This window comes from Sander vitreus, chromosome 5 (genome assembly GCF_031162955.1).
Source record: "Sander vitreus isolate 19-12246 chromosome 5, sanVit1, whole genome shotgun sequence".
In the NCBI taxonomy this organism is placed as follows: domain Eukaryota; kingdom Metazoa; phylum Chordata; class Actinopteri; order Perciformes; family Percidae; genus Sander; species Sander vitreus.
This window is the reverse complement of record NC_135859.1, coordinates 16160712-16176890: the sequence shown is the minus strand read 5'-3', so window position 1 is coordinate 16176890 and position 16179 is coordinate 16160712. Positions and strand designations below refer to the sequence as shown.

At 41.2% G+C, this 16179-nt stretch overlaps 2 protein-coding genes across 7 annotated transcripts; both read left to right on the top strand.

The window, feature by feature from the left end:
• The first annotated feature begins 352 nt into the window (after nucleotides 1–352).
• LOC144518167 (acyl-CoA dehydrogenase family member 11) lies at nucleotides 353–6612 on the top strand. 4 transcript variants are annotated; one of them, XM_078250620.1, is made up of 15 exons: nucleotides 353–431; nucleotides 1602–1897; nucleotides 2023–2246; nucleotides 2412–2511; nucleotides 3165–3282; nucleotides 3592–3734; nucleotides 3825–3977; nucleotides 4223–4317; nucleotides 4416–4515; nucleotides 4597–4737; nucleotides 4822–4914; nucleotides 4993–5100; nucleotides 5201–5372; nucleotides 6089–6155; nucleotides 6241–6612. In XM_078250620.1, exons 2-15 carry the CDS (start codon nucleotides 1619–1621, stop codon nucleotides 6353–6355), a joined length of 1908 nt encoding a protein of 635 aa, XP_078106746.1. In that variant the 5' UTR covers nucleotides 353–431; nucleotides 1602–1618; the 3' UTR covers nucleotides 6356–6612. The 4 variants fall into 4 exon arrangements, with proteins under 4 accessions (XP_078106746.1, XP_078106748.1, XP_078106749.1 ...); XM_078250622.1 differs by lacking the exon at nucleotides 353–431 and adding an exon at nucleotides 437–521; XM_078250623.1 differs by lacking the exon at nucleotides 353–431 and adding an exon at nucleotides 700–789.
• Nucleotides 6613–7192: 580 nt separating this feature from the next.
• slc8b1 (solute carrier family 8 member B1) lies at nucleotides 7193–16141 on the top strand. Of its 3 annotated transcripts, none has more exons than XM_078250626.1 (15): nucleotides 7193–7594; nucleotides 10200–10352; nucleotides 11387–11439; nucleotides 11875–11932; nucleotides 12129–12234; nucleotides 12315–12482; nucleotides 13124–13222; nucleotides 13308–13379; nucleotides 13485–13615; nucleotides 13734–13875; nucleotides 13990–14111; nucleotides 14911–15064; nucleotides 15150–15230; nucleotides 15337–15401; nucleotides 15526–16141. In XM_078250626.1, exons 1-15 carry the CDS (start codon nucleotides 7445–7447, stop codon nucleotides 15715–15717), a joined length of 1746 nt encoding a protein of 581 aa, XP_078106752.1. In that variant the 5' UTR covers nucleotides 7193–7444; the 3' UTR covers nucleotides 15718–16141. The 3 variants fall into 3 exon arrangements, with proteins under 3 accessions (XP_078106752.1, XP_078106753.1, XP_078106751.1); XM_078250625.1 differs by having other exon boundaries at nucleotides 7194–7594; nucleotides 13305–13379; XM_078250627.1 differs by lacking the exon at nucleotides 13124–13222 and having other exon boundaries at nucleotides 13305–13379.
• Nucleotides 16142–16179: the final 38 nt, after the last annotated feature.

The following is a 16179-nucleotide window of genomic DNA, read 5'->3' as shown; positions in this document are numbered from 1 at the left end:
ATAGTCCTCAGTAAAAGTAAATTATGAGTTTCTGTAAATACAACTCTTGAAGGGTCAATTCACTAAAGGATTTAAAATCCGACTGAAATGAAGGAAAACTGATTTCCCGTTTGGTGCTCAAAGCATTGAAAAATGTATCTTTTATGAAAACTGTTTACAGTGTTGTGTATGGATTATTAAGAGTAACGTGCACTTGAACGAGATATTGTCTTTTTTTTCTTTTGTCTAATGTACATTTTCACTGCTGTGTATACATGAAATTCCATTTTAACTCAATTATATAGACATATCAGAAAGATACCTTAATGTCTTGGGGATGAAAACGTTAATGTTTTGTTATTTGAGTGAACGGAGCCTTCAATAACAACAGGACTTTTATTTTGAAGGCGAAAGTTTGCAGCTGTGGTGAATGTAAACAGTGCTAGGCTAAGGTAAGACTGCTAATTCTAGCCTTCCATCAATGAAGCTTCTTCGCACCTTCGAAACGCTGAAGATTCAAAGTTATTAAAGCAGTTATCAATGTAAACTTGCTAAAAGTGATTGTCAATGAAACCGATACAAGCCTCATAACTTTTACCTCGTCAGCTGGCTAACTGCAGTTGTAATTGATGCAGAGTTGACAATATACTCCGCAGTTTGATGAAGAATGGAAAGGCTAACTGTCAGGTTGGCAACTTGTTGCCTGTATTAATTATTAGACTACTTAAATCAAATGAAATGGCGTAAGTTAACTATCTGCACAAAGGACAGCGGAGTGAAATGAACTTTGACCCACTTTGGTGATCCCGAGTAGGTTACGGATGTTAGCTTTCCAACTAGCTTGCTTTCAGTAAAATTTTGCTGGACATTTTTAAATTATTAATTAACAAAACAAAAATAGTTTATTTGGTACGGATGTAGGCTAAACCGGGTGTATTAGTTTTTCTGCTTTTGTGTGTTTTTTTTTATTGACAAAAAGAGAATCAGGTAAACAGAAATAGCACATGATCATCAAGCGTACAAATTTATGGAGATTAAAATAAAAAACATACAAAGCAATACAGTTAACACAAAAAATGTGTGTTTTAAGTTATGGGCAGAACTAGCTAGAACTACATGACGTCAAAATAGAGTGTTGTTATGTAAGTTAGCTAGCTACATACTTAAAAGAAATACATCATGTAGACATTTTAGCACGCAGCTGTTTTGAATATGCTAAATAATGTCAAACATTTGCAAAAATACTAAAAATGGCTTCCACAAGAGCCAGTAAGTTAACGTGTAACTGCACTGCTTTCCCTGACAGTGGCTCATTCAGAACACGTTAATTATTTAGAGCTGTTCATGAGCTTCATTATCGGTTTTTATCTTCCCAATCCCAATGATTATTGACTGAACTCTAGGCTCGAAAGGTTTTGAAGTATTCTATTGTAGAAAGGGATTACAAGTAACAAAAAAGACATACTGTATATTTGTGTTTTATATTAGTATTTTCTGTTAAATATATACGATTCTAGAAAATCCTGTAATCCGTAATCCCAGAATTTGTTCTCTCCCTACTGTGTTCACACATTCAGTTCATCTGTCGACACTGCACTAATACTCTTTTCTCACCACCTCAGACTGCAGGTTTTAAGCCATGTCAATGTGCTCAGTCCTACTGACCCGCAGTGTAGCTGGAAGCTGCTCCAGGGTGTGGTGTGGTGTTCCTCCAGCGCTCATACACATCAGATCAGCCAGTGTAGCTGAGCCGGGCACAAGAAGATCTAATGAAGAACAACTGTGGGAGGCAGCAGGGTACCTGCCGTTCTCTAGAGCCAATTTAGGATCTTTCTTTCAGGAAAGGCCAGTGCTGAAGAACCCATTTCTAGAGGATGCCTTGCTCAGAGGATACCTGAGGAGACACCTGCCCCAGGAGGTGAGGAGGGAGCACAGCTGTGCCTTCAACTGCTGTTGTTAGCTGAGATCTTGTTCATGATCTATGTGACCGTGTGTGTGTGTGTGTGTGTGTGTGTGTGTGTGTGTGTGTGTACTCGTTCACAGGCACCTTTCTCAGACTTGTGTGCATTTGGAGAGCGTGTGGCAAATGAAGTGGACGACTGGGGTAGAGAGTGTGAGGTTACTCCTCCACGTTTGGTGCACTTTGACCCCTGGGGTCGCAGAGTGGACCACATCGTGACCTCCCCGGCCTGGAAACGCATGAAAGACCTGTCTGCACAGGAAGGACTGGTTGCCATTGGTTATGAGAGGTCCTTTGGGGAGTGGAGGTTAGGAGAATGTTGAACTTCCTTTTTCAGTTTAGCTCACGTGTCATATTTCAGTTCAATAAAAATGTTTTGTCACTTTCTAATAGGATAGGTTGTTTTAAATAAGAAACTGTGTGTGTGTGTGTGTGTGTGTGTGTGTGTGTGTGTGTGTGTGTGTGTTTCCAGTCGTGTGTACCAAATGAGCAAGTTGTACATCTTCTCTCCCTCCTCTGGTCTCTACACCTGTCCTCTGGCAATGACTGATGGAGCTGCTAAAGTCATTCAGGTGTGTCAGAAAAACAAATGATATGGCTTACATTGTACTACTGTCTGTCTTAAACCAACACCACCATTATTTTGGTGGCAAACCAAAACTTTGATCATTAAATGTTGTTGTTTAACAGTAGCTGCATTCACAATCATGTATGTAACCAGATTATTGCTGGTTTTCTGCAGTTCCATACTAATGTAAACAAGAAGCCTGTTTTTCACGTTTTCTACAAGGACACGTGCATGACAGAGACAGTAATGTGGCAGCAGTGCAGCAGGATGAAAGAAAGCTCCTTCTTTGTAGCTGCATCCAAAATTAGACTACAGCTGAAATAAATAAGTCTAAACCTGCATTTCCACTGCTGGAAAGTAGACGTAAGGTTTGTAAGGCTTAGACAAATGCAAAAACTCTGCTCTGCGATCTTGTCAAATCATCTTACCATGAAAAAAAACATTTCAATCTGCAGCATCATCATATATCACAAATACTGTACATTTACAATGCCATCTGTAGTGTATAAATAAGGCTATGTAGTTGTAGCGAGGGAAGAAATATGAATACTGTTTAGCTACATGTAAACATAGGTGTACACCTTCTTGTTTTAACCTGATTTCTACGTCTTTTTTTTTGTTAACACAGTCAGTGATTTTGTAGCTATGTATTTGAAGTCCATAGGTGTTTCATGGCCCGTAGATGAAGCCTACGGTCGTTTGACCACCCGTCAGCCTGAACGTTTCTGGACGTCCGGACAGTGGATGACGGAAAGACAGGGAGGATCTGACGTGGGTCAGTTGTGACACTCAATGTTGTCTTACATGAAACAGTATCATTTTCTGCCTACAGATTAAAGGCTACAGTACAACATTGGCCACTGGCTGTATTTGAAAGGGCTCATGACAATTGTTAAGATTTCATAAAGAAACATTTCAGTAAATGTTATGCTATCCACTTATGTCCCAGTGATACTTAATGTTACTGGAATTATCTGTTGAGGAAATGTGATTAAATACTCACACAGTTTCTGCTTTGTTGGGCAGAACAAGCCTCAACTATTGTAATACATGAGTTGCCTCTCCCTGTCTTGCATCTCCTCAGCCAGTGGCACAGAGACGGTGGCTGTTCCCCAGACAGATGGTTCATACAAACTCCACGGCTTCAAGTGGTTCACCTCTGCTACAGACGCAGATATGACTCTCACACTGGCCAGAGCGCAGGACAGAACAGGAGCAACCACGCCGGTACTGCTGACATGTCCTAACAACAGTCATCACTCCTCTTGCATGACTTAGTTTCATTGCAATGTGTGTGTGCTTGTCTTCGTCCCGCAGGGCAGCAGGGGTTTGTCTTTGTTCTACGGAGAGGTGAGTAGAGATGAGGATGGACGACTGAAGGGTATAGAGGTTCAGAGACTGAAGGACAAGTTGGGCACAAGACAGATGCCGACTGCTGAGTTACTGCTGGACGGCCTGCCGGCACACAGGGTCAGTTCCACATCATTATTCATTACAGCGATGATAAACTGTAGAGTCCTTCTCTGATCTATGCAGATATGATCAATGCCTGTGTTACAGCGAAGCCACACTGGGTCGCATACATCTGACTTTGCTCAAAACAACACACTGTTGAAATGCCTTCTCCTTATGATTTCATCTTTCTGTTGAAACAATGCCAATTTGTTTTGACATCAAATAAGATCTTCACTCTCTCTCTCTCTCTACATTAAAAGCTCTCAGAGGATGGGAAAGGTGTGGCCTCCATAGCTAACATGCTGACTATAACCCGGATCCACAACAGCACGTCTGCAGCAGCCGTGATGAGAAGGCAGCATACTGCTCATACTACTGCACTGAATCCTGCACTGATTTCTAAGAATATGCTATGAATAAGCTGATTAATAATGTGTGTTTGTGTGTTCACAGGGTGGTCCAGTTAGCTCGTGACTACGCCACTCGCCGCACTGCCTTTGGAAAGCTTCTTAAAGACCACCCGCTGCACATGCAGACTCTCGCTAGGATGGAGGTGAGCTGGTGAACAAACTGCACAAACTCGATACAAAGTTTCCCATCATGCCTCACCCATGCCTGCTTTTGACATGGACAGGTGGAGACTCGTGGAGCGTTCCTTCTGGTGATGGATGTGTGCCGTCTGCTGGGCCGAGAGGAAAGCGGCATGGCAACGCAGCTTGATGCACACCTGCTGCGTCTGCTCACTCCTGTGGCCAAACTGTACACTGGGAAGCAGGTGCATGGCTCGTACAATTGTGATAAACTGTCATCTTGCTGTTTTGATGCTGACCCTTACCGTCTTTGCTTTGTTTTGTGTCAGGCGGTGGCTGTGGTGTCAGAGGGTTTGGAAAGCTTCGGTGGACAGGGCTACATTGAGGATACCGGGTTGCCTGGTCTACTTCGCGATGCACAGGTGAGGTCAATACATAAAAACCAACAGTATTTTACAGTTTTTGCAATTTTGAATCTTACCTGTCTCTTTCTTTCTCAGGTGTTGAGTATATGGGAAGGTACCACAAATGTTCTGTCTCTGGACGTGCTGCGCTCTGTGGCTCGTAGCTCAGGAATGGTTCTTCACGCTTACTTCACCCATGCCAAGGTATGGAGCCAGGGAATGAGCCTGTCAGACAAGTTCAGTAACTCATCTATGACAGAGTTCAACAGAAATGTGATGTGCACTTGTTTTCTTCTCCTTGTAGTCCCTGCTTGCAGGTGCATCAAATGTTTCTTCATTGGCCCCGGCGGTGAAAGCAGTAGATGGTGCTCTCTCTGAGCTGGAGGACTTTGTTCAGATAGCAGCTACAAGAGCACCCGGCTACCTGGAACTAGCAGCCAGAGACCTGGCGTACAGCCTGGCTCGCATCTACACGGGTAGGTACCACAATCACACATACACTCTTCTCCCTTAAAGTGTTCATATTATGCTCATTTTCAGGTTCATAATTGTATTTAGAGGTTGTACCAGAATAGGTTTATGCGGTTTAATTTTCAGAAAACACCATATTTTTGTTGTACTGCACATTGCTGCAGCTCCTCTTTTCACCCTGTGTGTTGAGCTCTCTGTTTTAACTACAGAGTGAGGCATCTCACTTCTGTACCATCTCTGTTGGGAGTCGCACATGCGCAGTAGAGGATGGATACCCGAACCGAGCCCATCGGGACCCGGCGGTTCCCGACGGGCCGGGCCGGGTTCGGACAGATATTTAGAAATGAGGTTTGGGTCGGTCTCGGTCACATCAGTGCGATAAGGCATTGAACATTTTAAATTTAAAAAAGCTTATTATGTAGGTGCGCGCCTGTGTTAATGTGCGCTTGTTGCCCCGTGTGCGCTGATGCGCTCATCTGTTGACATTTCCAAATGCCTTCCTACAAACGTACATGTGTCATTAGTATGAGGAAAAAAAATGAGATTTTAACTGTGTCGGGGTCGGGTGGCTATCATCACCTGTGAGGAAAGGTGATGATAGCCACAAAAGTAGAAATAAAATGTATACATTTCAAGTCGCTGCTTTATCCACTAATGAGTCCAAGCTGTGAACCAATGTCCTTATGCTTTATTTAAGTAAAATGTCCACTTTTGCCAACAGGTGCGCTACTCATTGACCATGCATGTTGGAAAGGAGCCTCTTCATCTGACACCTATGCAGCTCTCAGGTAAAATAATTAAAAGGTACATTTACACTTCTTTCAGGTTTAAAAAAAAAAAAAATACAACACAATTTTTCTTTTTCATTATCAGGTGGTGTGAACACGACTTGTGTCCTGTGGCAACTAAACAGGCGAGAGGCTGCTACGATCTCAGCACAGCACCACTTGATGCTGCGCTGGTGTATGACCGGCCGGTCCAAGGCTGAATGAGTGTTCGCTGATGTGAGGCCATTGCTGTGGCTCACTCAAAACTCAGTTATGTGGCAGATCCACTTACTGTATCCCACTGTTTTTAAATTTTGTAGATGACTGAGACCATGTTTTATTAAAACAAATTAAAACCCAGAAATGGAACTGAACATGGAGGTTTTTAATACAATGTAGTTCTGTATATGTGAAGCATTTATGTGATTTGTTAATTCTGATATTTATTTCTGTATATAAAGTATCTGCAAATAATACAGATACTTTGTAGAGTCACAATTTTTGCAGTATACAAATGGTTTTTGGAGGCCTGGATGCTTAAGTGGATAAACAAAACATGAACCCAGGCTTTTCACATTCACAGTCAAGACCACTCCCACAAATCAACAAGAGCACAGGTCAGTCAGAGAGGAGAGGAGCTCTGACTGGCTCAGATGGGACTGAGTTTTTCATATATGCTGGCTTCTTGTACTGTTGGAAAAATGTGAGCTCTAAAACTGAAAAATGTATTAAAAAATGAAGAACTTTGCACAATTGATACACCAGCTAATTCTTATAAACGGTACTAATAATAATTCTCTTGTATGTTTACTGTGTTAGTGTGTTTTATTGTGCCAAACTGTATATCTTAAAGAGAGCAAAGCATGCTAACAATGCTTCCAAGTGATGTACATCAGATTTTTTTGGAAAGAAATTAATAAATAATATGTAAAATATACAGCCGATTAATATTTCTTCCAATTATCTCTAGATTTAAGTGTCCGTTTTTTAGTTATTTAAATTGAAATTCTTATTTTACGAGAAGTCCTTGAAGGCGGCACACGTCTGGTTGGAAAAACAGTAGGTGGGGTTTCAGAGGCGAGGGTGTACACAATGTACGGATATTGAATCTGAGCGGACGGGCTTTAAAAGAGTCTTAAAGAAATAAATCATACATGTTAAAGTGAAGCTAAAATTTACGTGAATTTTTCAACACAATTATGTCAGCTTTTCCCGGTTTCATTTAAGTTGATAGGGCCGGATTCCAGGACTAAAACAACCCACCCAGTCCTGTCCACCAGAATGGACGCTGCTCCAGGATAAAGTGAATCATGTGTTTTGCCGTGTACCTGTCACTTCTGCTGGTGTTCTCGTATCACCAGCAGGTCACCTCGGGCTCCCATGTCCTCAGGAACCAGCATGGTGTCGGATTATCTAAAAACACCACACTACCCATGATGTTTCAAAACAACAACGATGAGGTCGGTGAGACTAGTACTTAACATGTTAACTGTCATTCGTGTGTGTGTGTGTGTGTGTGTGTGTGCGCGTGCGCGCACGCGCGCTGTTTAAATGTACGCAGAGTTCCAGTCTGCAGGTTGTTGTCAGCAGGTTTTTTCCAGCTGTCACATGATTAGAAGACCACAGTCATGAATGAAGTTTAACTGATCTTTGAACTGTGACACGTGCATTCTCACATCCGGGCAGATGTCACGATCCTCCAAGTACAGGTGGATAGATTTAAGTGTATTGTTGTTCGTCTAGTCTATACTGAGGGAGATGCACAGTGTGACTGAAGATAATGTAACTATTTCCTACCTTACACGCATTCAGATGAAGATTATTATTTTAATAAATCATTTTAGTTATTCATTTAAAAAAATAGTAAGAATCAGATTCTTATTGCCTGGTTCTTATTATTCACTCTGCTACCCTGGTTCCCTGTGTTTGTGGAATTTGATTAACTGCTCATTTATTTTGGGGATATGCACCACTATAGCACAATAATAAGCTGAAATGAAAGGAAAAAAAAGAGTTTCTTAATCTCTTATATTTTCAAAATGGTAGCACTTCTGCATATTTGATGAAGTTGCATGATTCTTGCAATTTGTATGTTGTATCCACATGACTGAATGCAATTAAGTTGCTTTTGATAAAAGCTAAATTACAGTAATCTAATGTTAAAATGGTAATGTCAGGATTTGAACTTTTCCTAATGATGGTTGGCCCTGTCTTGTAAAAGAGCCTTTTGTGCCTATACACTCTCTGGCAAACTTTACACTTATTTATACAATTTAATGCAACCCAGTACAACAGCTCTGCCACATATTGTACCTTAGAAAGCTTATAATGGCCAGTTTTTGTTAAAAAAGTTTCCACGAGGTGTTAATTCAACTCTGTGTTTTAGTCACACTGAGGCCTTATGAGTGCTGGTGTTGTACTGGACTCTATTATATTGTTAAATGTGTTTCTGACATTCTTCCCTTCTCCTGTTTGTAAATGTAAAAATTAGAACCACCTCTCAATATAGACCTAAGGGAATCCAGAATACCACTGCAAACTATAACCCCAATAATGAATAAATTAAATGTATTACTCTCTGACAGCGTGGATCAAAACTGAAGGTTATTATCTTTGCAAAGGTAGAATTTATGGCTGAGCTGTTGCATATGATTGCATTATATTTTACAGGTGTACCTTATTATAATAATAATAATAATACATTTTATTTAAAGGCGCCTTTCTCGGCACTCGAGGACACCGTACAGGGATATATAAGACATTTAAAAGCAGCAAAAAAATAAAGAATACAACAACAATAAAAACAACAGAAAGAGGCAGAGCAAGTGACATCAAGTTTTAAACAGATGTGTTTTGAGTTGCAATTTGAAATGGGGGAATGAATCAATGTTTCTAAGTTGGGGTGGTAATGAATTCCAGAGACGGGGAGCAGAGCGGCTGAATGCTCTGCTCCCCATGGTGGTGAGACGGGCGGAGGGGACAGACAGGTGTATGGAGGAAGAGGATCTGGGGGAGTGGGAGGGAGTGGGACACTGGAGGAGATCAGACAAATATGGGGGGGGGAGGTTGTGGATGGCCTTGATTGTAAACAGGAGGACTTTAAATTGGATACGGAACTGGACCGGGAGCCAGTGGAGCTGTTGGAGGACAGGAGTGATGTGGTGGATGGAGGGGGTTTGAGTTATGATGCGGGCTGCTGAATTCTGGACCAGCTGAAGTTTATGGAGGGATTTGTAAGGGAGGCCTAAGAGGAGAGAGTTACAGTAATCCAGACGGGAAGTGACGAGACTGTGGACAAGGATGGCGGCAGTGTGGGGGGTAAGGGAGGGGCGGAGGCGATTGATGTTTCGTAGGTGGAAGTAGGCCGACCGGTTAATGTTACTGATGTGGGGTTGAAAGGATAGTGTGCTGTCAAGGATGACACCCAGACTCTTAACCTGGGGGGATGATGAAACGGAGGAGTTTAATAAAGTTTAATAAAGTGTACTGTGAGTCAGTGTGGTAACATTTTCTTCAGTATCTCTTAGTCTTTTAGGTCATTGCACGCAATGTTGCAAATCAATGAGCAGGACAGCTTTACAACAATATGGATTTTTTTATATAATTAATTTCAACAGTGCAATGAAGCGGTATATTATTTGCTGGAAGATTTTCTATTTTATCCTTAGCGCCCACTCCGTGTTAATAGTATGCTTACTTGCTGCATATCCCTTAATATTTTAAGTTTGAATCATTACAGCAAACTACCAGCATAGAAGTACTGGTTGGTTTCTTGGCTTCTAGGAAAATATTGCAAAGCTGCTTAACACAACAAAAGATACATACACAGTGAGAAAAGGAAAGTGGGAAAATGGGGGTCAGTTGGGACCCACTACACACTCACAGTGATGACTTTAACAATACTTAGAATTTATGAATCTTTAACAAGTAAGTATAATTCACTATAATTATGAGCAAGAGATGAATGTATGTAATTTGATGCATGACAAGTAGAAAAACTGATGTCTTTGTGTGTGTGTGTGTGTGTGTGTGTGTGTGTGTGTGTGTGTGTGTGTGTGTATTCAGTGTGACCTTGTGATGAACCTCAGTGCTGCAGATCGCTGTGCGTTTGTGAAGAACACACCAGACTGTAACATGGAAGATGGCTTCATCAACTACCTTCAAGTGGCCTTCTGTCTGCTTCCTCCTAACCTCACACCTCTCACCATCACGCTCTGTGTAAGACGTGTGTGTGTGTGTGTGTTAGCATTTGAACAAAGTGCTTTAAATCCACAGTGTTGTGCACGTTGTGGTTAAAGCCATGGGATAAGTGTGTAGAGTTTTTAAAAACTGTGTTCAAGCAATGAAAAACGAACTAGAGTTTGGTTCACAAGAACTGCTGCTGTGCAGACTGTAGTTAGAGTTTTGCACACGTAGCTCCAGTTGTGCCCATTGTCATTTAGCAATCAAAAAAAAATGTAAACACATTGTCTTTGTATTTTTGCTGCTCTGAAAGCATAAACTGCCCAACAGGTTCCTTTACACAACCCCAAAATGCAAGTATTTTGTTCTTGACTCATCTTGTCTCTTGATGATGGCCTAAACAGTAGCCACACACATTTATAAAGATATTACATCGCTGTGTGAAATAACACCTCTGGCTCTTTCTCCCTAAAGGTGAATGTTTTATTTCAGAAAAGTGCAATAATTTGTATGATGTTTGCAGGAGTGATGTATGCACATTTTAAGTAGATAATGAAGTTTAATTATGAAGCTACACTTTTAATGTGTGTGTGTGTGTGTGTGTGTGTGTGTGTGTGTGTGTGTGTGTGTGTGTGTGTGTGTGTGTGTGTGTGTGACTTTGCTGTTGGAGTATCAGGAATGCTCAAATTTCAGATTCAGTCATTTCACTCTTTGCCAAATAATGGATTTTCGTGCAAAAGTACAAACTTCCTGAATTTCCCTCTTTGCAACATAACAACTCAAACTGTCACACTGAAAATACCATTAGGAACATTGTTGGGGGGGGGAAGTAAAAGTGAGATTTTTAAAAATCCACCAAGGGAAATCAGTGTAGAAAATAAATGGTTATGTTACAGATTAGGAACAATAGGGTAAGTATAGTCCAACAAAGCCATGTTTAAAAGGGTCAACTTAGTTCTTGTTTGTAGAGCATTTGTCTGCGTACGACAGACTCAAGCAGTACTTCGGTCTCCTCCGAGTGTGTGTTAAGAAAACTGATCAGCCCTTAACTTTCGTCTGCTTCTCCACAGATTATATGGCTGATCTTTTTGTTTATCATTCTCGGACTCGCAGCATCTAAATTGTAAGTGTCTCTCATGTTGCTAGTGTCAATATGTGCATCCCACAAGTTCCCCTTTACAGTATGTGTCATGCCAGCAAGCCTAAATCATTCATTGTTTATTAATTGGTTTCAGCTATGGAAAGTGTAACACTGTATAACAAGCTCACATGTGCAGAATACACACACATTAATGCCCTCAGTGCAGTCACATGAAGAAGAGTCACATGACTGTAGCAAGATTTTCGTCATTGTTTCACTTGAGTTGTCAGATTGTGAGATTTCCTCAAAGGAAGGACAGTTTGTACTGCTCTTTTACCCCAAACACCCACCCCCACTTCACACACTGAACACAAGTTCACTACAGTAGCATCTTTACCATCCAGCTGCTTTTTCTTCTAAACAAAACACATTTCTAATGAGCTCACTAATTTCTTCTTTTTCACTGTTTCTCCCCAGTTTCTGTCCCAACCTGTCAGCCATCTCTACCAGTCTGCACCTCACTCACAACGTGGCCGTATCCTTTATCTACTTCCCTCAATAGTTCTCACGCTGTTATATTTATGTACAATCAGTACAAAGTGATCAGACTCACCAGCACCTTCTCTCTGAAAGATTTTTGCCGCTTATCTTTCTACTTTTTAGGTTTTTGTTGATGTTCGTAAATGATCTTTTGGTGAAGAATATTTTCCTTGACTGGTGTTTGTGCTGAGGGTGTGACGTTTCTGGCTCTTGGTAATGGAGCTCCGGATGTCTTCAGTGCCATGGCAGCGTTCTCTCACCCACACACCGCTGGGCTGGCTGTTGGAGCCTTATTTGGTAGACACACACACACACACACACACTCTCAAGCTTTTTAATATGAAAACCTGGTTGATCTTGTTCCCTCCCCCTCACAGGAGCTGGTATATTTGTCACCACAGTAGTTGCTGGCAGCGTGGCCCTGGTCAAGCCTTTCGCTGTGGCCTCCCGTCCATTTCTGCGTGATGTCATCTTTTACATGGCGGCAGTGTTTTGGACTTTCCTTATGTTGTACAGAGGAACCACGACACTGGGAGAAACACTGGGTACGCACACACACACACACACACACACTCCACATCACTACACACATACACGCTGCAGTTTTGCATTGTGTATTGGTTAAAAACAAGTCTTTTGTATAATTAGAATGTATTCTAAATAATAATGTACCACATGTAACACACTTCAATAACATTGGTAGACTAGCAGTTTATTATCTTTGCTTCAGAGTAATTTCTTTGTTTGGTTTGTTTTAGTTACCCGTTAGTGATGCACTTAACCTGTTTTTCAATTTTATAAATCTAAAATCTTTATAGTTTTTATAAATTGGCATTTATCCCATGATTTTTCATCTAAACAATCTCTTTTATTTACTTTTAAAAAGTTGGAGATTTTTGCAGGGTGGTGTGTCTCAGAGCTCTGTCTTGTTCTGGTGCCAACATCTGCATTCTCAGCAATTTTCTGACTGAAAACAATCCCAGAATGCAGAGTCACCCATCCATACTTTTCTGTGAATCACCCATTCTCTGGTGGCATTTAACATATTTCCACACAAACAGTAGACTGTATATACAGTATGCTGTGTGCGCATTGAGTTTCAATAGCATTTATTAAAATCTTCCACTGTTTTCACACACACACTGTGACATTTTTAGCTTCACAATGCTTCATTTCCTTTTTCTAGGGTACTTGGGCCTCTATGTGGTGTATGTGTTGACTGTTATCATCAGCGCGTACATCTACAACCGGCAGAAACATTCAATGAACGTTGCACCTATTCCAGGTTGAAACACAAATTCATTCACACAGACAAATTAAAAATATGTTTCCACAATTGCCAGTGATGATATTATTTGTCGTTGCAGCAGAGTTTCACTCATCTGACTCGTCTGATGATGAAGTTCCCTGCCTGACTGGAGGAACCGTCCAACAGGAGTACGGTAGGATGTAGCACCCTTTTATTAACCACAATATAAGTTAATATACACCTGGATTTTCTGCACGATCAGGACCATAACATGCACGTGCATGTGTGTGTGTTTCAGAGTCAGAGTACAGGCCGCTTCTTCCTTACTCCGAGTCCACGATTAAGATCCTGCTGAGCTCCCTGAACCCAGTGGACAACCGGAAGTGGAGGAGGAAATCATGGAGCTGGAGAGTCCTCAAAGTACTAAAGGTGTGTGTGTGTGTGCGTGTGACAGATACAAGGTGCTGTGTAAAAAGCTCAATGAATCTGGATGGTACACCAAGTCAAAGGAGTGAAAAGCTATTTAAAATTGTCCTGCACCCATCAGACACCTCTAGAGGTCCTGCTGCTGCTCTGCATCCCCGTGGTCGACCCTGATAAAGAAGACAGGAACTGGAGGCGCCCACTGAACTGCCTTCATCTGATCACTGCTCCTCTGGTGTGTGTGCTTACTTTCCAGTCTGGAATATGTAAGTGCAACATGACATACCGTAGCACCCATAATCAGATTAAATATATGGTTAAATCAATACCCTGTTTTTTTTTTTTTATAAATATACTTATTTTCCTTCAATAATTTCTAGATGGAGATTATATGATCCAAGGACAGTTTCCCCTCTGGCTGCTGATTTTTCTGCTGGGACTTTTTCTGTCTGCTATTGTCTTCTGCACCACCACTAATGAGTGTCCTCCCAAATATCACCCAGTAAGTATTGACAGAGATTAAAAAGGAATCAATGTTATCAAGAATATACACGATATGCACTCTTCTTGGGGGTGGGGAGAGAAGTGCCACATTCAGGTCTTGAACACATATCAAAGAATGTTATCATGTATTATTGTCACAAGACTGAGAGTCTACAGCCATGCTAGCTGTTCCGTGAGGCTACACTGAGGCAATGCGGGTCTTTGAGCTAAATGCTGACATCACATGTTCACCATCCTAGTTTAGTGTGTTAGCATGCTAACATTAACTAATTATCCCTTAACATAAAGTACAGCTGAGGCCGATGAAAATGTCGTTAGTTTTGCAGGTATTTGATCATAAACCAAAGTACTAGACAAATAAAAAATGTGACCTGATGGTGGTGCTAGATGATAAGTCAGGCAATCACTAAAGTCAACAGGATTCATCATCTGGGAAACCACAAAATGTTATGCACATCCAACTTGCAGTCATTGAGATATTTTACATAATAGGTGAAAACTTTGAACTGATGGTGGTGCTAGAGGATAACCAAAGTCAGTAGGCTTCATCCTCTGGCCACCAGCCATGTCTGTACAATTACAGTTCAAGGCTATCCATCCAATAGCTGTTGAGATATTTAAGTCTGGACCAAAGTGTTCGACTGACCCAATGACTTTGACTCCCTAGAAAAAAATATACAGCAAACATGTTATCAAAGTTTTTTTTTACCAGATTGGATTAATGTAATATTTTATGATCAAATTTGTTTTCTTGCATATGGGCATGCAATTCTAAGGTTGTCTTTTTCCCTCTCCAGCTGTTTTCTCTGTTGGGCTTTGTTGTGAGTGCTGTGTTGATCAGTGCAGCGGCCTCTGAAGTGGTCAGTCTTCTGCACATGCTTGGTGTGGTGCTGAGTCTCAGCAACACTGTGCTGGGGCTGACTCTGTTGGCCTGGGGCAACAGCATAGGAGGTGATATTTGTGAACCTATTTCAAATCATATACAAAAACTGTATATGCTTGTACTTGAAAATCTTATCACACCTCTCTTTTTCAGACTCTTTCTCTGACATCACCATCGCCCGGCAAGGTTACCCACGGATGGCCATATCTGCCTGTTTTGGAGGCATCATTTTCAGTATCCTTATTTTTTTATAGAAGCGTGTGTCGGTATAAAAACATAACTTACGGACATGTATAGCAGTGGCTGTTGATGACTGTATCCTTGACTGCATTTCTCTCAGACATGCTGTTTGGAGTGGGTTTAGGATGTCTGCTACAGATGGTTCAAACACATTCTTATGTGCAGGTAATCTTCTCTTCAAACACACAGATCAAGAGTTTATGATTCTGGTCAAACGTTAAGAGAAATATAAAAGTCACAGATACATGAAAATGTATGTGATGCATCTTTTTCTCTTTCTCCTCCTCAGTTTGAAGCAGAGGGTTTGTTGACGTGGATTCTTGCAGCATCTCTGGGTTTGTCTTTGGTCCTGTCCTTCGTCATTGTTCCCCTGTGCCGTTTCCACTTGGGTCGGGCATACGGGATTTTTCTCATCGTCTTCTATGCCATCTTTCTTATCATTGCACTGCTCACAGAGTTTGGGAAGATCCACATTGTGTAGATCTGACTCTCAGGCCAGTCTGAAATGAGGGATGTCTTCCTGTAATGCAACATGGCACACTGGAACAGAATTACACCCTCTTCTACACATCATATTAATGCACTATTCAGAATGGACAGTACATTTTGTGCCCTTGCCTTCTACCCAGAGCCACCTGAAACCAAGCAGGCAAATGAATGACAAACTGGCAAAATGTTCTGCTCAGGGAGAGCTGTAACTTATCACACTGTGCCTTTATTCAACTTGTTTGTGCTAACTGGAGCTGTGATGGCACTTTGTGAGTCCAGAGGGAGAACACAGGTTGTAGAAATTTGTACTTTAAAACATTGTGAATGAATTAAATGTACTGTAAATCAAAATTGTACAAAGCTGTACTTGTACAAAGCTGCTTTGGGACATTAAATCATTTTGGTATTTGTTTTTACAGGTCGTAGTAATGCTATGCTGGTCTGTGGTTAAATT

Excerpts from the sequence above, each read along its gene's own strand:
- slc8b1 (XM_078250625.1), top strand. The coding sequence starts at position 7,445 with ATGTGTTTTGCCGTGTACCTGTCACTTCTGCTGGTGTTCTCGTATCAC. Across the intron at positions 12,235-12,314 it reads GGCTGTTGGAGCCTTATTTG|GAGCTGGTATATTTGTCACC; the intron begins GTAGACACACAC and ends TCCCCCTCACAG. Across the intron at positions 13,616-13,733 it reads GAGTCCTCAAAGTACTAAAG|ACACCTCTAGAGGTCCTGCT; the intron begins GTGTGTGTGTGT and ends TGCACCCATCAG.
- LOC144518167 (XM_078250620.1), top strand. The coding sequence starts at position 1,619 with ATGTCAATGTGCTCAGTCCTACTGACCCGCAGTGTAGCTGGAAGCTGC. Across the intron at positions 3,978-4,222 it reads ACGGCCTGCCGGCACACAGG|CTCTCAGAGGATGGGAAAGG; the intron begins GTCAGTTCCACA and ends CTACATTAAAAG. Across the intron at positions 6,156-6,240 it reads GACACCTATGCAGCTCTCAG|GTGGTGTGAACACGACTTGT; the intron begins GTAAAATAATTA and ends TTTCATTATCAG.